General features: G+C 38.3%; 1 protein-coding gene across 1 annotated transcript in view; it reads right to left on the bottom strand.

Moving 5' to 3' along the window:
* LOC145600580 (uncharacterized) overlaps window positions 1-21,378 on the bottom strand; it is a 45,841-nt gene extending 24,463 nt beyond the window's left edge. Inside the window, exons 1-3 of the mRNA XM_081656465.1 lie at window positions 20,513-21,378; window positions 19,594-20,420; window positions 18,517-19,456 (exon numbers count right to left, since the gene is read on the bottom strand). Coding sequence (XP_081512591.1) covers window positions 18,517-19,456; window positions 19,594-20,420; window positions 20,513-21,378 — 2,633 coding nt within the window. The remainder of the gene's footprint in view (window positions 1-18,516; window positions 19,457-19,593; window positions 20,421-20,512) is intronic.
* Between the last annotated feature and the right edge of the window lie 70 nt (window positions 21,379-21,448).

Genomic DNA, 21,448 nt, shown 5'->3' with positions numbered 1-21,448 from the left:
TGTAGGCAAATGACGGAAGAAAAACGTGCAACAAGATCATTGCACGCAAGTGAGAAGGGAGGTGCCAAAAGAAAGAAGAAGAAGGGTCAAAAGGAAAAACAAGAAAATAAGAAGAAGAAGGGGGAAAAGAAAAAGAAAAAGGCAAATCCTCCTCACTAGGATATTTTTGGGTGGCAACATCACCCTCTTCCTCAATTAAAGACAAATTAGCCGCAAGCAAATCCTCATAGAGAAAAGGGTCCCCAATGGGCTTACCAACAAAGGAAGGGAGAAAAATAGGGCAATAGGGGATGTGGTCAAACTTTTGAGAGAAAGGGGTATGAGAAATAGGTAAAGGGTTCGCGACTCCCTCGACACAAGGTCTCACATCGCCAATGAGGGCATGAAAATCAATCATAGAATCCTCAAAAGAAGAACACTCGTGATCACCATCTCCCTCAAACATCCAACTCCCAAGAGGAACCACATAATCTCCTCCGCTACCTTCATGAACAAAAGCTCCCTCAACTTCCTTAAAGCCTAGAGTCTCAAAACCATGCATGAATGGAGGCAAATTCACTTCAAAATCATCTCTCTCCCATGAAGCTTTCTCAATCAACTTGCTTAAAAGGCTATGGCTATTCCTTATGCACTCAATAAACACATTTGACATAACCTCAAACGAGTCCAAATACTCATGGATAGAAGAGTCACATTCACACACTTGAGACTCATCACAATGGGTGGGTGGGTTGGGATTTTCAAATTCAACACTCTCTTCTCTCTCAACTCCTTCACCATCACTCATATGCTCACCAATAGTATCCTCACACACTCTTGGTTGCTCAAAATCACCATCATCATCCTCAACACACACATTGGATTTGTTATTTTCACACACAAGCATCAAAGATGACAATTGGCTTTCTAGCTCTTCATTTGTCCTTCTTCCATCCTCAAGACGCTCCTCACTCTTTTTCATCATCTCTAATTGACTTCTCAAACAATTAAGAGTAGACTCCACTTTAGGCCCAAGATCATTACTAAGCTCAACATGCCTAATTCGAGTTTCCAAGGTAGCAATAAGAGATTCAAAGGATGTAGGAGATTGAGGCTCAACAAAAGAAGAAAAAGTACAACCAAGATTGGAAGAATCAACATTGAAATCATGAGCATGTACATCACATTGGGGGGCGGGGGCAAAATCAAGAACATGAGATTCATTATCAAGGGAACGAAGCACATCACAAGAAGGCATGGTAAATAATGAAGAATATTGAAACACACCATTAGCATCAACTTGAGCATGTACTCCATCATCATGAACAAAAGGTGAAATAGAGTTGAAATCATGTGTTCTAGGTTCACTAATGGGATCATGTGACAAATCATGGGAAATCATGCTAACATTAGAAGAATCAAGACATTGCACATCAATATTAGGAACATGATTATCCCTATTATAGGCATCCCTAGCAAACCAAACATAAAAATCCCAAGCATCATCAATTGACAATGCTCTAAATTCACCATTGTGAATGCATTCAACTTCATCCCAAGTTTGCTCATTCAAACCAAAATAACAAATCTCACAAGCCTCCCAAAGGCTACTACAATTACAATCAAGAAATCCCTCTAGTCTATTAAAATATTCACAAAAAGGCTCATTATCATATTGAGGCAATGAGAGACATGCCATTTTATATAAAGCAAACAAAAGAAATCAAATAAAAGAAAACTATAAACAAAGACCTAGACTCAAGCAATCAAAAACACTCAAACATAGACACCGTTCCCCGGCAACGGCGCCATTTTGACGTTGGGAAAACTAGGTCGTTGGGCTAATTCTCCCTAAGCCAAACAAAATTTATAAACACTCAACAAACCTAAATACAAGTATAGAGGTAAGTCAAGGGTCGAACCCAAAGGAACGGTAATGCCTAAGTGCTTCCAATTATATGCCTAAGCTAGGTCGAAGACAAGAGATAAAAGGTGACTCTAACAACTACTAAAACGAAGAAACCAAACAAATATAAGAGCTAGGGATTAGGATTCACTTATAATAGCAATGAACAATGCAAATTGGAATGGAAAGTCGACTAAGTCAAGCAATGTGAGGGAAAATCAATCATGCAACCAAAAGAGCATGTCAAGCTATTCTCCTAGAGGTCTAACTAGCGTCAACTACGATAAACTCTAGCTAGGAAACATCACAAGACACCTCAATCGTGTAAATGCAAGCCACAAATCAATGGTCCGTATCAATGTGAACTTACAATGCAATCTAGTGCAATAATCAAAGTTAGCTACTCTCTAATTAATCACACACATGCACATGATCAATCAACCAAGTTTAATCACATCATCAACTCCATCAGTTATCCCCAATTTACATCAATTCATTACATCAAAGCTTCACCAAATCCCTAACCAAACAACTACTCAAACATGATCATCAATACTACCAATACTAACAAGAATATCCAAAATCAATCATTAAATCATAAAATTCCAATCAAATCAATCAATCAAAACAATGAATATTAAACAAAGCAATAAATGAGATAGAGTTTAGAAATGCTCTTTGATAATAGAGTAGATCTCCAATACAATTGTCACATTTGGATCTTCAATCTCTAATCACCATTGAAATTCCTCACTTTCTCTCTCAAAAATCTACTCCTAAAATTAACCCTAAACTAGAGAGAGAAGCTCTCAACTAAGCTAGGAAAATGATCTAATTGTAATTCTAATCTAATTCTACTTGTTTCTCTCTCTACCCAAAAATGGGTATTTGTAAAATACAAGGATAAAAGAAAATAAAATAGGAATTAAAATAGAAAATAAAAATAAAGAGAAAAGGAAAAGGAAAGAAATAATAAAATAAAAATAACAAAAGGAAAAGAAAGTAAAAAGGAAAATAGAAAATTAATTGGAAAATAAAATAAAACCAAAATCCCCAAATAAGGAATCAGGGAAGGCTTCGAATTGCTGCTCTAATATTGGGAATTATCCCATGCTTCGCACAGCCATTCCCTTAATCACGAACAATCATCACCAACTCGGACTTGGAACAAATACCTACAAAACACATATAAAACCGAGAAATAAAACAAAGTGAAATAAAACTAAAACCGACAAATAAAAGTAAAAGAAATAAAATAAAAATGAAAATAATAAAGGAAGGAAAAATAATAAAATGAAAATAAAATAAAGTAAAGGAAATGAAATGAAAGTAAAATCAAATAAACTAAAATAAAATAAAACTAAACCTATGAAATCTAAAGTAAAGAGAAAACAACTAAAATAACGAAAATAAAAGAAATAAAAGAGAAAATACTAGAAAACCATAGGAAGGTAGAAAAGAGAGAGAAAGCATAAAATCGAACATTTATTGAGCAAGAAAGCTATGAAAAGAGGACAAAAAGGACCTAAATGCTCATCAAATGTGTGTCATTTATGACACACATCAAATACCCCCAAGCTTACCTTTTGCTCGTCCTCGAGCAAAACAAAACCAAGGGAGTGAAAATGACGAGCTTATTAAAATAAACTAAACAGGAGACGAGATGAGAATATACACTAACTCACTGTCGTAGGAATCACGGTTGTTTTTAGCTACAACAAGCCCTTTAAACCCCAAAGTCGCCTATGAGGACGAGTGAGGTCTCGTAAGGGTATCCTAAGAGTTTGACCCATAACTCTCATAATAATACAATCAAGGCAAAGCATGAAAAAGAAAACAAAATACAAGAAAAGCAAACAAATGTTCATGAAAGGACTTTTGCAAATGTACAAGCACAAGTGGAAGCAAATCTTTCTAAACAAGTAAGGGAGTGCACGTTCCAAGATACCCAAGGTTGATTGAAACATAAATATGCTAAGCATAGGAACTAGCTTTCACAATCCACTTTCATCCCAAACGATCTTACCGCGTTCTTCCTAATAGCTTCAAATCGACCTCTAATGAGCATCCCATGATTCCACGAAGGAACCGGAAAAAGAGAATTTTTAGGCTACTCGACATCTTGACTTTTGCATCCCCTCTCCCTATTCCTAAAACTCACATCCCTCTCCACCGATGAATGACTCAACAATTTAGGTCAAAAGGTCTCTCCCCAAGGTTGTAACGTTAAGGCAAAAGGGTGAGGGTAGGCTAAAAAATTAAAATTTGGTGGTTTTCCTAATAGTGAAGCAAAGATTGCGCATTTCTTTACATCAAAACCAAGTAATCACCAAACAAAAACAACAACACCCCCAAGCTTATTCAAAGCTATAAACCACAAACATATACACAAAAAGCGTGAGAACGCTTCCCCCCAAGCTTAAATGGAGCATTGTCCTCAATGCTCAAAAAGGGAGAAAACTCACAACAAAATATTTTTAAATTTTTTTCATTTTTCACTTTTTTTTATTTTTTTCATTTTAATAGTGCATTGTCCTCGCCTCTTTTAACTTTGGACGGCTTTTTCGACTTTTGCATTTATTTGTCCATGCCTTTTATAATGTAGGACGGCTTTTACTCATACTCATTTGCCATTATTCACAAAGAAATCATAACACAATCTTGCTTTCATAAGAACCAAAACCAAACCTACACACCACAACTCCAAAAGATGACCATTTGCTTCACAAAAACCAAAAATGGAACAAAAAGAAACAAAAGGCTCAAGAATCTAAGTACGTGGCTAGAAAAGAAAGATATAGGCTCAAATGGTTGCAAGAAGGCAAATGTAAACCCAAAAATAAAGAAAATGAATAAAACTATCCTAAAAATGAAAAATACCACCCCGAAAATATGCCTTTGTCCTCCCTAAATGGTTCGGTCTCGGATTCAAGATCTATGAGTCAAATTTCAAGATTAGGTTTGCAAGAAGTCAAGGATCCATGCCGCTCATGCAAATATAGGTAGAAGGCTTGAAAAACATAGAACTCACATGGTTGTAGCAAAAACTCACTATTGGTGTCAAATCAAATATAGGAAGCAACTACCAAACATGCCACAAACAAGTAGAATCCGGCTTCATGTTCCCACTAGTTCTAACCAACTACCTTAGCATGCTTTATCCTAGAATCAACCAAGCGTACTCTCAAACCGTGCACACCGTTACCATTTAAGAAGAAAAGCATTCAATTATACAAGTCCAAATGTTATTATGTCCAAAGCAAGAACAAAACAAAACACATTGCAAAATTAGCCTTGATAGAAACAAAAATCTTTTTGGAGTTTTTCAAAATATAAGAAACATGGAAAAACATATACAAAGGTGCTTAACATATAAGGATCAATATCCTACCAAACATGATAGAATACCCTCCCCCAAGCTTGAATGAGACAATACACTCAAACATAAATCATATAATCCATGGGAGGGGAAAACAAGGGGATTAATCCAACAAACCAACATATGTCCAACATGGCATCATCCATTAGAGAAAGGGCAAGGAAAGATATTACTGGATTTGAGGTGGGTGTAAATACCCGCAAATGACCAAATTAAACCTTTCAAAGCTAATTTCTCAAGAGTTGAACCTTGTCTCCATATGCTTAGCAAAATAGGAGCTAACCTTCCTTGATTCTTGATCCAAACGAAGCACCAAAGTATATCAAGTTATGTACCTAGCAAAAGGCACACAAAAATTTCCATGAGAGAAAATCTATTCTAAAAAGAAAAGGAAAATCTAATCTAAAACACGGGTTACTTCCCGAGAAAGGCTTGCTTAAGGTCCAAGCGTGACCGCTCTAGTAAAATAATAATTCAACGCACGCAAGAGCTTTTCAAATGCACTACTACACAATTCATAAGATAGAATGTAGGCAAATGACGGAAGAAAAACGTGCAACAAGATCATTGCACGCAAGTGAGAAGGGAGGTGCCAAAAGAAAGAAGAAGAAGGGTCAAAAGGAAAAACAAGAAAATAAGAAGAAGGGGGAAAAGAAAAAGAAAAAGGCAAATCCTCCTCACTAGGATATTTTTGGGTGGCAACATCACCCTTTTCCTCAATTAAAGACAAATTAGCCGCAAGCAAATCCTCATAGACCAAAGGGTCCCCAATGGGCTTACCAACAAAGGAAGGGAGAAAAATAGGGCAATAGGGGATGTGGTCAAACTTTTGAGAGAAAGGGGTATGAGAAATAGGTAAAGGGTTCGCGACTCCCTCGACACAAGGTCTCACATCGCCAATGAGGGCATGAAAATCAATCATAGAATCCTCAAAAGAAGAACACTCGTGATCACCATCTCCCTCAAACATCCAACTCCCAAGAGGAACCACATAATCTCTTCCACTACCTTCATGAACAAAAGCTCCCTCAACTTCCTTAAAGCCTAGAGTCTCAAAACCATGCATGAATGGAGGCAAATTCACTTCAAAATCATCTCTCTCCCATGAAGCTTTCTCAATCAACTTGCTTAAAAGGCTATGGCTATTCCTTATGCACTCAATAAACACATTTGACATAACCTCAAACGAGTCCAAATACTCATGGATAGAAGAGTCACATTCACACACTTGAGACTCATCACAATGGGTGAGTGGGTTGGGATTTTCAAATTCAACACTCTCTTCTCTCTCAACTCCTTCACCATCACTCATATGCTCACCAATAGTATCCTCACACACTCTTGGTTGCTCAAAATCACCATCATCATCCTCAACACACACATTGGATTTGTTATTTTCACACACAAGCATCAAAGATGACAATTGGCTTTCTAGCTCTTCATTTGTCCTTCTTCCCTCCTCAAGACGCTCCTCACTCTTTTTCATCATCTCTAATTGACTTCTCAAACAATTAAGAGTAGACTCCATTTTAGGCCCAAGATCATTACTAAGCTCAACATGCCTAATTCGAGTTTCCAAGGTAGCAATAAGAGATTCAAAGGATGTAGGAGATTGAGGCTCAACAAAAGAAGAAAAAGTACAACCAAGATTGGAAGAATCAACATTGAAATCATGAGCATGTACATCACATTGGGGGGCAGGGGCAAAATCAAGAACATGAGATTCATTATCAAGGGAACGAAGCACATCACAAGAAGGCATGGTAAATAATGAAGAATATTGAAACACACCATTAGCATCAACTTGAGCATGTACTCCATCATCATGAACAAAAGGGGAAATAGAGTTGAAATCATGTGTTCTAGGTTCACTAATGGGATCATGTGACAAATCATGGGAAATCATGCTAACATTAGAAGAATCAAGACATTGCACATCAATATCAGGAACATGATTATCCCTATTATAGGCATCCCTAGCAAACCAAACATAAAAATCCCAAGCATCATCAATTGACAAAGCTCTAAATTCACCATTGTGCATGCATTCAACTTCATCCCTAGTTTGCTCATTCAAACCAAAATAACAAATCTCACAAGCCTCCCAAAGGCTACTACAATTACAATCAAGAAATCCCTCTAGTCTATTAAAATATTCACAAAAAGGCTCATTATCATATTGAGGAAATGAGAGACATGCCATTTTATATAAAGCAAACAAAAGAAATCAAATAAAAGAAAACTATAAACAAAGACCTAGACTCAAGCAATCAAAAACACTCAAACATAGACACCGTTCCCCGGCAACGGCGCCATTTTGACGTTGGGAAAACTAGGTCGTTGGGCTAATTCTCCCTAAGCCAAACAAAATTTATAAACACTCAACAAACCTAAATAAAAGTATAGAGGTAAGTCAAGGGTCGAACCCAAAGGAACGGTAATGCCTAAGTGCTTCCAATTATATGCCTAAGCCAGGTCGAAGACAAGAGATAAAAGGTGACTCTAACAACTACTAAAACGAAGAAACCAAACAAATATAAGAGCTAGGGATTAGGATTCACTTATAATAGCAATGAACAATGCAAATTGGAATGGAAAGTCGACTAAGTCAAGCAATGTGAGGGAAAATCAATCATGCAACAAAAAGAGCATGTCAAGCTATTCTCCTAGAGGTCTAACTAGCGTCAACTACGATAAACTCTAGCTAGGAAACATCACAAGACACCTCAATCGTGTAAATGCAAGCCACAAATCAATGGTCCGTATCAATGTGAACTTACAATGCAATCTAGTGCAATAATCAAAGTTAGCTACTCTCTAATTAATCACACACATGCACATGATCAATCAACCAAGTTTAATCACATCATCAACTCCATCAATTATCCCCAATTTACATCAATTCATTACATCAAAGCTTCACCAAATCCCTAACCAAACAACTACTCAAACATGATCATCAATACTACCAATACAAACATGAATATCCAAAATCAATCATCAAATCATAAAATTCCAATCTAATCAATCAATCAAAACAATGAATATTAAACAAAGCAATAAATGAGATAGAGTTTAGAAATGCTCTTTGATAATAGAGTAGATCTCCAATACAATTGTCACATTTGGATCTTCAATCTCTCAATCACTATTGAAATTCCTCACTTTCTCTCTCTAAAATCTACTCCTAAAATTAACCCTAAACTAGAGAGAGAAGCTCTCAACTAAGCTAGGAAAATGATCTAATTGTAATTCTAATATAATTCTACTTGTTTCTCTCTCTACCCAAAAATGGGTATTTATAAAATACAAGGATAAAAGAAAATAAAATAGGAATTAAAATAGAAAATAAAAATAAAGAGAAAAGGAAAAGGAAAGAAATAATAAAATAAAAATAACAAAAGGAAAAGAAAGTAAAAAGGAAAATAGAAAATTAATTGGAAAATAAAATAAAACCAAAATCCCCAAATAAGGAATCAGGGGAGGCTTCGAATTGCTGCTCTAATATTGGGAATTATCCCATGCTTCGCACAGCCATTCCCTTAATCACGAACAATCAGAGCCGCTCATCATCATCAAACTTCATCAATCAACGGCTCAAACAATACCCAGCTGGGTGCGGCCGCATTCGTAGAATGTGCGCCCGCACCTGCTGAGGTATGAATGAAGGAGGAGCAGCGGCGGTTGCGGAGGAAAGGGAGGCGCAATTGGTGGTGACTGGTGTTGCTGCAATTGTTGTTGTGAGGTGGTTTGCGGGAATTGTTGTTGTGTGTTGCGTGGTGGCTGAGGTGTTTGCTTGAGTGGCTGCGATTGCTGATTAGTTGCTGCTGGAAATGGTGGCTGACTTGACGGCGTGTTGGTGGCTGGCTGGAAGAGGTGGTTAATTGCGTGGTGAGGGAGTTGCGGGAACAGGGGAAAGGCAGCAGCTTGGGGTAGAGTAATTGTTGTTGATGTGAGGAGCGGGAACAGGGGAAATGGAGGAGAATTTCCTGCCTCCTTTCATCACCGTCACTATCATTACCATGATGATGATGAAGACCAAACTAAGCAGTAGCTAATACCAACTCGGACTTGGAACAAATACCTACAAAACACATATAAAACCGAGAAATAAAACAAAGTGAAATAAAACTAAAACCGACAAATAAAAGTAAAAGAAATAAAATAAAAATGAAAATAATAAAGGAAGGAAAAATAATAAAATGAAAATAAAATAAAGTAAAGGAAATGAAATGAAAGTAAAATCAAATAAACTAAAATAAAATAAAACTAAACCTATGAAATCTAAAGTAAAGAGAAAACAACTATAATAACGAAAATAAAAGAAATAAAAGAGAAAATACTAGAAAACCATAGGAAGGTAGAAAAGAGAGAGAAAGCATAAAATCGAACATTTATTGAGCAAGAAAGCTATGAAAAGAGGACAAAAAGGACCTAAATGCTCATCAAATGTGTGCCATTTATGACACACATCATATATGAAGCTTGGGAAAGATTTAAGGATCTGCAGAGGGAGTGTCCCCACCACAATTTGGCAAAGTGGCAGTTGATTTAAGCTTTTTACAATGGCTTAGGAAATGCATCTAGGACAATTTTAGATTCCGCAGCTAGCGGTAGATTTATGAATTTAAATGTTGATGATGCAGGTCAGGTTATTGAAGATATGGCAATCCATAATTCCCAATATGGGAATGCTAGAGGTTATGCTAACAAGGGCAAGCATCATGTTCATTCAGTAACTTTATTGCAAGCCCAGCTTACTTCTATTTGCCAGAAACTAGATAACCTTACTACTAACAATCCTAATTCTGTTGCTAATGTTTCTGCTGTTTCTAATAATGCTAATGATGCTTTCTGTGAAAATTGTGGAAGTGTAGGTCATTATGAACAAGATTGCAGGAGTTCAATGGAGCAAGTTAATGCTTTCAAACCTACAAGCAAAATAACCCATACTCCAATTCTTACAATCCTGGCTACAAGAACCATCCCTACCTATCTTACCGTAGCACCAATGTTCAAAATCCTCCACCTCCACAACAACCACAACAAGCACCCCCTCCATAGCAGAAATATTATCACCCTCGTGCTAACCAAAAACCCCCATCACAAGCCCCTACTACATCTTCTGACCCTGCTTTATCAGAAATTAGGGCAATGCTGACCAGTATGCAAAAACATATGGAGAGTAGAGACCAACAGATTGACTCTATTATAGCCCATAATAAAGTCATGGACACCCAAATAGCTCAATTGTCCTCTACCCTTCAATCTCGTCAGCAGGGAGCTTTACCAGCGCAGGGAATTCAACCTACGGATCATGCTAATGAAATCACCCTAAGGAGTGGTTCACACTACGATGGGCCCCAAATGCCCAAAGAGGATGAACCTGAATTAACTAATATTGCTAATCCTGATTCCGTTGTACCGATTCCCCCTGCAGGGCTGCAGGGTAAAATTCTAGACACTAATATTTCTGATGATTCATTGCAGGGTACAACCTCAGGGAAGGATGCACCCCAGGGGAAGAGTAGGGAAGCACCACCAGTTATCAAATTACCATTCCCTAATCGCCAACTAAAGACTAAGTTGGATAAGCAGTTTGGTAAGTTTCTGGAGGTTGTTAAAAATTTGCAGGTAACGGTTCCTTTTACTGAACTTATCACACAGGTTCCTGCATATGCTAAATTTATGAAAGATATTTTGACTAGGAAGAGGGCCTTTAATGAGGTAGAAACTGTAGCTTTTACTGAGGAGTGTAGTGCATTGTTACAAAATAAATCTCCCCCAAAATTAAAGGATCCTGGTAGTTTTTCTATCCCTTGTCATATTGGTAATGTCTTCATAGATAAAGCATTATGTGATTTGGGTGCTTCTGTTAGTTTAATGCCATCGTCTATCTGTTCTAAATTGAATATGGGAGAATTAAAAATTACTAACATTACTTTGCAAATGGCAGACCGTTCTATTAAATATCCCCTAGGTATTTTAGAGGACGTCCCTGTTAGAGTTGGTAAATTTTTCATCCCTGTTGATTTTGTTGTTTTAGACATGGCTGAGGATACACAAATACCCATTATATTAGGTAGGCCTTTTCTCCATACTGCAGGAGCCATTATAGATGTTAAAAATGGTAAACTAACCCTATCTGTTGGTGATGATAATATTACTTTTAATTTAGGGAAGGTTTTAAAAGGTCCTATGCTTGAGGAAAACTGTTGTTTGATTGATGTTATCGATATAATGGACGATATTTGTGAAGATAGCTTGACACAGATTCTTGCAAGGGATCCCTTGGAAGAAATACTTTGTGGTAATTTGTCTGCAGGTGATGCGAGTGTCTGGAGCAAGGAGGTGGATGTTATTGAGAAAGCTCTTGCCATAGAAGAACTTGATGACAAAGAGAATAAGAAGGTAGTAAAATTAGTTCAGGAATCGAAACCTGCAGAGGTAAAGAAACCTGAACTAAAACCTCTCCCTTCTCATTTAAAATATGTTTTTCTTGATGAGCAGGAAATGCACCCTGTGATCATTAGTACTGCACTTGATGACCCACAAACTTCCCAACTTCTAGAGGTTCTCCGAACCCATAAAAGGGCAATAGGGTACAGTATTGATGATCTCAAGGGTATAAGCCCAGATTTTTGTATGCATAGGATACACTTAGAGGACAACTACAAGCCCTGCATTCAACCCCAGAGGAGGTTGAATCCCAATATGCAAGAGGTAGTCAAGAAAGAGGTTATGAAATTACTTGATGCAGGTATTATCTATCCTATTTCTGACTCTAAATGGGTAAGTCCTGTACAGGTGGTTCCTAAGAAGGGTGGGATGACTGTGATTAAAAATGTTAAAAATGAATTAATTCCCACTAGAACTGTTATAGGGTGGCGTATGTGCATTGATTATCGTAGATTAAATGTCGCCACTAAAAAGGACCATTTCCCTCTCCCCTTTATTGATCAAATGCTTGAGAGGTTAGCTAACCATAAGTTCTTTTGCTATTTGGATGGGTATTCGGGATTTTTCCAAATTCCGATCCACCCTGAAGATCAGGAAAAGACTACATTTACATGCCCTTATGGCACTTTTGCATATCGTAGAATGCCTTTTGGTTTATGTAATGCACCTGCTACTTTTCAACGTTGCATGATGAGCATTTTTTCTGATTTCATAGAGTCTATCATGGAAGTCTTTATGGATGATTTTAGTGTCTATGGTTCTTCATTTGATTCATGCCTAATTAATTTAGCTAAAATCCTGAAAAGATGTGAAGAATGCAACTTGGTTTTAAATTGGGAGAAATGTCACTTTATGGTGACAGAGGGAGTAGTCCTGGGTCACATTGTATCTGATAAGGGCATACAGGTAGACAAAGCTAAGATTTCAGTGATTGAGCAATTACCTCCCCCAGTTAATGTTAAGGGAGTTAGGAGTTTCTTGGGTCATGCGGGGTTTTATCGCCGTTTTATCAAAGATTTTTCTAAAATTGCTAAACCACTTACTCAACTTTTGCTTAAGGATGCACCTTTTGTTTTAATGACGAGTGTCTTGAGTCTTTCAACAGGATTAAGCAGGCTTTGATATCGGCACCCATCATATGTGCTCCCGATTGGAATCTTCCTTTCGAGATCATGTGTGATGCAAGCGACTTTGCTCTAGGAGCCGTGCTTGGACAGAGGAAGGACAAAGTTTTACATGCTATCTACTATGCTAGTAAAACTTTGGATGAGGCTCAAGTCAATTATGCCACCACGGAGAAGGAGTTTTTAGCTGTCATTTATGCTTTAGAAAAATTTAGATCATATCTAGTTGGTTCTAAAGTTATTGTTTTTACTGACCATGCAGCTCTAAAGTACTTGATAGCCAAAGCTGAATCAAAACCTAGGCTACTCCGGTGGGTTCTCTTGCTCCAGGATTTCAACATTGAAATAAGGGACAAAAAGGGTGTAGAGAACGTAGTGGCAGATCACTTGTCACGAATCAGGTATGATGAGGGTAAGGATTCTCTCCCTATAGATGATTCATTCCCTGATGACAACCTGTATGCAGTTGTAGAGCAACACCCCTGGTACGCCGATTTTGCAAATTATTTAGTGGGTGGTACTCTACCTCTTGACTTGTCCTACCAACAAAAAAAGAAATTCCTTTATGATGTTAAACATTATTTTTGGGATGATCCTTTTTTGTTTCGTGAGTGTGCAGATGGATTATTTCGCAGGTGTGTCCCCGAATGGGAGGTGCATGGTATTCTCACTAGCTGCCACACTTCACCTTATGGAGGACATCATGGTCCCTCTAAAACAGTGGCCAAGATAAATGAGTCAGGATTCTATTGGCCCACCATGTTCAAGGATGCTAACATTTTTGTGTAGGCTTGTGACTCTTGCCAGAGGACTGGCAACATCTCGCGGCGGCATGAGATGCCTCAAACTGGGATTTTGGAAGTTGAAATTTTTGATGTTTGGGGTGTTGATTACATGGGACCGTTCCCTTCTTCTAGAGGGAACCGTTATATACTAGTCGCCGTAGATTATGTATCCAAGTGGGTAGAAGCCATTGCCACTCCTACCAATGATGCCAAGGTAGTCCATAGGCTTTTCAAGAAGACTATTTTTCCTAGATTTGGAGTGCCTAGAGCCATAATCAGTGACGGAGGATCCCACTTTCATGAGCGGAAGTTAGATACCCTCCTAAAGAAGTATGGTGTTTACCATAGGACAGGGTTAGCTTACCATCCCCAAACTAGTGGCCAAGTCGAAGTGTCTAATCGTGAGATTAAGGTCATCTTAGAGAAGGTGGTAGCAAAATCTAGGAAAGATTGGAGCGATAAGTTGGATGACACCCTTTGGGCATATAGAACCGCATTTAAGACCCCTATAGGTACCACTCCCTATAGACTTGTGTATGGTAAAGCATGTCATCTTCCGGTGGAATTAGAGTACAAGGCATATTGGGCTATTAAGGAGCTCAATTTGGACGCTAAGCTAGCGGGAGAAAATAGGCTTCTACAACTTAACCAGCTTGATGAGTTTAGGTTGATGGCCTATGATAGTGCGGGAGTCTACAAGGAGAAGACTAAGAGATGGCACGACAAGATGATCCTTCCGAGAGAATTCAAAGAGGGTGATAAGGTGTTGTTGTTCAACTCTAGGCTTAAACTGTTCCCAGGAAAGTTGAAGTCAAGGTGGTCGGGTCCTTTCACTGTAAAAAGGGCCAACAAGTTCGGTTCTGTAGAGTTGTTTGATGAGCATGGTAATGAGTTCAAGGTAAATGGTCAGCGGCTTAAGATTTATCATGACGGGGCTACGACTGGTGCAGTTGAACTACTACACCTGACTAGTTCCAGCTCACCTTGAGAAAACTATGGTAAGAAGGTCGTGCGGGACCTAGATAAACCAGCGCTTTGCGGGAGGCAACCCGTATTTTACTTGTTTTTATTTTTCTTCTTTTTCTTATGAGAGGAGAGAGGAGGGAATTTAATGAATTTCATGAGTTTTTGGTGCAGATTAGAGGAAAAGAGTTAGCCAAATTTGAAGAAAGTTGAGTCGTCCAACCTTACTCTCGGGCCCGGTCGGGCGGAGCCACGCCCGACCGGGCGCGAGAGTTGACGTATACGGACTTTAAATTGGCCCGACCGGGCTGGATGGCGCCCGATCGGGCGCGAGAAGAAACAAGTTTTGGAAAGAAAATCGCCCGATCGGGCGAAGGCACGCCCGATCGGGCACGAGAAGAAGGCTGGAAAATTGGTAAAGATCGCCCGATCGGGCGGAATGAGCGCCCGACCGGGCGCGAGCTCAATTCTGGAAGGCTACCAGATCGCCCGACCGGGCCACATGCCGCCCGGCCGGGCGCGACGCTTTTTTTCCGCGTCTCCTCCTTCTTTTTCTTCTTCTTCCTCCTTTCTTCTTTCTTTCTTTTTTCCTTCTCCTTCTCCGCCATTACTTTCTCTCTCTAAGTTCATATTTTCCTCTAACTTCTCTCTAAGATTTCTCCTCCATTTCTCACCCAAATCCAAATTTTTTTACATATTCTTACTCCTCTCTTCATCCTCTACATTCCTATATCAAAATTTTTCAGTTTCCACTAAAAAATTAATTTCCGACCACCACTAATGGCGGCTAAAAGAGCGAGAAACTTTCTCGGGGGTAGCTCAAGCGGGTCATCCCAACAATATGACCCGGCTCTTCAACTCCCTCAATGGCCGACGATCAAGATCGCGACGGCGGAACAACGGGAGAAGTTGGAGGTGCTCTTCGGACGAGAGGTAATTCCCTCATGGTGGTTACACCGTCCCACTTTAGAAGCTTTAGGTATTTATGGTTTTGTTAGGAGATTTCTGAATGATATTGGTATGCGTAAATTTGTAGATATGCATTATTCGACATACCGTGAATTAACTTGTGAATTTTTGTCTTCTCTTGTTATTCAAAATCATAAAAGTGGTCCAAAATTAATTTTTAGGCTTAATAATAAAAACATCACTCTTTCTTTTGTGGAATTCTGTAAATTATTTGAACTGGAACATGAATTAGATAGGCAATGGAATGCTGAGTTTAAAATGGAGGATGTTTATTTTGCTTTGACTGGTATTTCTCATGTTTCTGCACAACATGCTAGTGCTAGGCCTATCCACCACCCCTTCAGATGATTTTAGATACATTTGTTCCCTTCTTGCTACCCATGTTGTTGCCTTGACTTTTTATTGTTTTTAGCCACATTACAAGTCATGTTTGCCCCATTGATTACTAGTCCCAAGCTTGGCTTGGGGGAGCTATTAGTGAGTGAGGTGAGGGAGTTTGTAGTGTGCACATTATTTGCACAATTTGGGTGGGTTCGAGAAGTTATTTGTTCTTGATCATATTTTTGTTTTGATGAGTTTTATAGTGTATATATTTGAGAAAAAAAAAGTAAAAGTGTGATGAAAAAAAGAAGTTCAAAAAAAAAAGTGAGAAAATAAAAAAAAAGAAAGTGAACTTCTAAAAAAAAAAAAAAGAGAAAAAAAAAGAGCAAAAGAAAAAAAAAAGTGTTTGATGTTCAAATGTTCTAAGTGAAGGTTTATCAAAAGAAAAGAAAGAAAAAAATTGAGTTTCATTGTAAATATTTGAGTTTGAGTTTGTTTATTCACTCTAGTTTATATTATCATATTTTTATGAGTGAATTTTGTAAGTATTGGGATTGTTTATATTGATTGGAGTATATTTGGTGGATTTGTGTTGGAGTTAGTTTTGTTGGAGATGATTATGATCATTATCTTTGGTCATGGGTTTGTTAGGATATGGCTCCCTTTTAGCAAGGCTTTTCTCTCACATATTCCTAAATTTATCCTACCCTTTCACCCTAGCCTTATGTTACAAGCTTTAAAAGACCTTTTGATCTTGTGCATAGAGTTGTGTAAATATGAAAGTGTTGTTTATCAATGCAAGTTATGACTTGACATATTCCGAGTCGACTATTAGGTTGAGTGTATGTCTTTTTAAACACACGAGTGTTGTGAGTTTGGGAGGGCATTGTTCACATTAAAGGGGTTGGGGTGGAGAGCGATCGAGTACATCTTTTACTCGCCACATAAATGAGAGTTGAGTGTGTGAGCACTAGTCTTGAATTCTATATGCTCTTCTGGTTTGCTCTACTTGACAATTGTTGGGGAGGAAGGGTGATTAGATGGATAGGATTGGTTGATTTTGAAGCATGTTCATTTGATTTGCCTTGAAGGGTTTGTGCTTGAATTTTTATATTGGGGTGAGGCATGTTTTATTGTTCATTGAGGAGCTCTTTGCTTAGGGACAAACAAAGGTTTGGCTTGGGGGAGTTTGATGTGTTCATTTCATATATATATTTATCCCCGTCCCTTGGTCGTAATTAGCAGTGTTTTTGGCTCCTACGAGCCACTTTTATTACTAATTTGTGTTTTCCAGTGCTTTGGTAGTTTTGCTTGAGTTTTGTAGGAATTTGCGTACTTGGAGCATTTTCCCGGGTTTTTCGAGGAGCATCTACAAGTGTTGGAAGACCGCGACCACGTTCGATAGCCCAAGACCGATCGGAGTTACCAATCGGTGATTAAGGGCTCGGTTATGAAGATCCAAGGAGGGAACTCGGATTGGGCCAAGGATAAGAGGCCCAATCGAGGTTTGTTTGGTGGCCCAAGCATTTTGCCCGGACCAAGAGCTCCGCCCGAAGGCGCGCCCGGCCGGGCGGGGCGAAGCATCAGAGCGCCCGGAGACGCGCCCAGAGACGCGCCCAGAGACGCGCCCGGACGGGCGCGAGAAGCCAGCAGAGGAGAAAAAAGGCGGGCCCGGTCGGGCGGCCCCTTGCCCGACCGGGCGCGCGTGGCTTTTAGGGAATCTTAGTTCCGATTAATTTGTTTTAGCGAATAAAGCTTGCTTAGTATTAATGTAATTTTTTAGGCAAGTTTAGAATCTATTCATTATTCCTTACTCTAGTTTTTATTCTTCCTTCTCTCTACTTAACTTTCTCTCTCTAGACTTTTATTCCTTCTTGTTCCTCAACTCTATTGTAATTCCGCCGTCTTGGTACGATTTCTCTCTTAATTAATCTCAGTATTTTGTTCATTCTATTTTCTTCATGTCTTGTTTAATTATTATGTTTTGCTTAGTTTTAATTATGTCTGAGTAGTTTTCCTTCTAGGGTTTATGGGGATCCAATAAATAATATGAAGGGGTAATTTTATGATGGTTGATTATTAATGCTTAATTGATTTCCTATTGATTGTTTAAATGCTATGCAATTAGATTTGGCCAGGTTTAATTGTATGAGTTTAGCAATATTGATTTGAGATTCGAGAGATGAGAATTGATGTTTAGGCTTAGTTTCAATAGGCAGATTAATTTATAAATGGTTAGGTCGAGATTCGAGAGATGAGATTTAATACCGGTAAATTAATTTTGTGATTGTAATACGTAGCGAAAGCCCTTTATGATCTGATTAATTAATGCATTGATGATTGATTATTGTGTTTGCCCTGGAATATTGTTTATTAGTGAACCTATGCCCTAGGCTTTATTATTATTGATTTCTTCCTTAATTACTCTCTTTACTCATAATCTTCGTAGTATAGTTTATAATCACAACAAATATTTGTTACTCTAATAATTTAGACTATATTAATTATTTAGGAGTAGAAAGACTTGTTTCCCTGTGGATTCGACCCTACTTCCCTATCTGCATAAGCTAGTGGACTTAGGTAACTATTTTTTATTAGGTTATACGAATTTAGCCTGTCACTCCCTTGTACTGCCCAGTAGCAATTTCACACTGAATGACATTTGGAAAGAATCGTTTACAAGTAAGACATGTACCATTGCACAAACCTAATGACGGAAGCAGGTTGCTTAGCAAGATAACTGGACAGTTTTCCTTGAGCACAAGCTCATGAGGGCTCATTCCACCTGGACATAAGCTGTTCATGAACTTTGTAGGATATATATTGCATGAATCATTCCACATGATGTCAAAACTCTTGTATGTAACAGATCTCCCCTGAAATTGTTCTATCATAAAGGCATTAATGGAATCCACTTCATCATTTAACGGCGTCAAGATTGCCCGATTGATAAAACTGTCTGTAGAGAGATTACCCTGCATCATTTCAGGGAACGTTGTTCTTAGCAGTTCAGAAGCTAAATCCTCTTCATTGTCACAAAACTGTGCAACCTGAGCTAGTAAATGTATATAAGCAGATTCTGAATCTTGCAGCTCACCATTACCCAAGGCTAGTAAGAATTTAGAGTAAGATAAATCCTCTCGAGCTCTAATATTTTCTACCAATCTGTATTTGATGAATTTAGGCCATAAATACGAAGTCACAATACTGGTTTCTACTGCTTCTTTCATTAACCTGTGAGGTACAACTGGCAACACTTGCCTAAAATCACCTCCAAACACAACAACTTTACCTCCAAACATAGTTTTATTATCACATATATCTTGCAGTAGTAAATCCAAGGATTCAATATTATGTTTTTTAGCCATCAAAGCTTCATCCCAGATTATCAATGTAGTTTCCTTCAATAATGCTGCCAAACTTCCTTGTTTAGGAACATCACAAGCCAATGAAGCATCACTATCAAGTGGGATCTTAAACCTTGAATGGGTTGTGCGCCCTGAAGGTATATTTGCTGCAGCAATACTCGATGTTGCTGTTGGCAAAACGATCTTGTTCATGAGTCTAACCTCTGCATATAAAGCATTGTATAAAAACGTTTTACCAATCCCTCCCGGACCATCAATAAAAAAGCTTCTGGTTTCCCTTCCATGACATATTGCAAAATACATGAAAATGCAGCATTTTGTTCAGAATTTTAGCCTAGACCGGCATGAAAGGCATTCTTCTGGGATAGGAGCATCAAGAGCTCAATAATATCCTTTGTTCTCCTAAACTCAACATCAGCCTGAGCATTTAGATACTCTAAACCAAATGTTGACAATGATTTGCCCATAGCTTCAAGGTATCCCTCAATAGACCGCACAGTTAACTGATGAATCTTTAACACATTGTTAGCATATTTATGACTGAAATCCTCAGACAAAAAGGGGTAGAACTTAAGCCATAAAGCAGATCGATCAGCTGTCTGACAAAACATCAGCACTGTTGCAAATAATCTGCGTAAAGCATTAGGCATTTGCACCTCTGAAGCCTCGGACAATATTAAGTCTGCAACATCATCATTTTCTATTAAACCTAACTTCAAGGCTGCATCATGAAAAGTCGGGTATACATGGCCATTCACAGTTCGAAGATCCTTAAATGAAGTTGGACTTCTGACATTGAGTAGCAGTAGGCGTAAGAAAAAACGTTCCCCTTCTGCAGGATATACAAATGCCAACCGACCAACAGAAAATCTATCTAAAACTCGTTCCTTCCATTGTTTACTACTTGCTTCCCATTTGTAATGTTCACAAAATTCACCATACAGGTGCCCTGTACCTCCTTCAATGGCTGCATTGACTGCAAAAAATTCAGCCAGCTGAGTACGTGACCGTTTAGAATTAGCAACAATAGCTTGTAATCTCTCATGTGAATGCAAATGCACAGTTTGTGCATTTGGCAAATGTATTTGCAATGGTAGAACTGGAGGATGCATTTCAAATAAATCAAAACTAAATATTCTCCAGGCAGCTTCACAAGGTGATACCCATCTTCCGATTGGAACTGCTTGATTTCATCAACAGAAGTATCCTCTCTAGGCACTATATTGAATGACACTCTATCATGGCCCTTATATACATACTTATATAGATACTTCACTGCTTTAATCGTAGAGCAGACCTCAACACTTAAATAGCAATCAAACAGTGTTGAAAGGTAAAGATTATATGGAATAACCCACAGATTATCAAGATATGTGCCACGTATCTTTACCATTTCTACCGTATCACGCCTCCTGTAAATAGGATAACCATCTTTATTATTAGTAGTTTCATCCGAAAACTGTTTTGGAAATTTATTTTTACAGACCAATGTACCAGCCTTGTTACGCATACATGGGCACTCTGGATTTAATACACCACAAGGATCATGCATCATATGTGCCAGAACAGTTTTACGTAGACTATTATTACTGACAGATGGTATCTCAGCGCACACAAACTTATCATAATCAGCAGGACATTTCATTTTCCACTGTGATTTCAATATGATTAAGACATGAGCATGTGGTAACCCTCTTTTTTGGAACTCAACTACATACACCATTGCAGAAACTTCACCAATGATTTGTTTATCCATTATTTCCTTCTTTAAAAGTAATAATTTGGCTCTAAAAATCCTGGCTACTAAATCAGGACGATCCTGTGCTGTTTCACCAGGGGCTAACTCGGCTTTTATTTCAGGCCAGTTAGCATTACAAGTAATAGTTACAAAGAAATCAAGTTTTCCATATCGTTGAACCAAAGCCATGGCATTGAGGTACCGTTTCTTCATATCTCGAGGTCCTCCAATAAATGTCGGGGGTAAGATTACCGTACGCCCTACATTACGAGCAACAGTCTCTCCATAGTCTAATGAATCTAAAATACCCTGATATAATTCAGCCCGTATACTCTGTTGATTATTTCGAAAATAATCCAGATGAGTGTTTTCAATCTTGACATACATGTCAACTATATATTGCTGGAAACATCTACCAGCTCTCAGCAACAGGTTTTTAGGGCGAATTTGCAACTTG

This window comes from Chenopodium album, chromosome 21 (genome assembly GCF_948465745.1).
Source record: "Chenopodium album chromosome 21, dcCheAlbu1.1, whole genome shotgun sequence".
NCBI classification, from domain to species: Eukaryota; Viridiplantae; Streptophyta; class Magnoliopsida; order Caryophyllales; family Amaranthaceae; genus Chenopodium; species Chenopodium album.
This window is presented reverse-complemented; position numbering and strand designations above follow the sequence as displayed.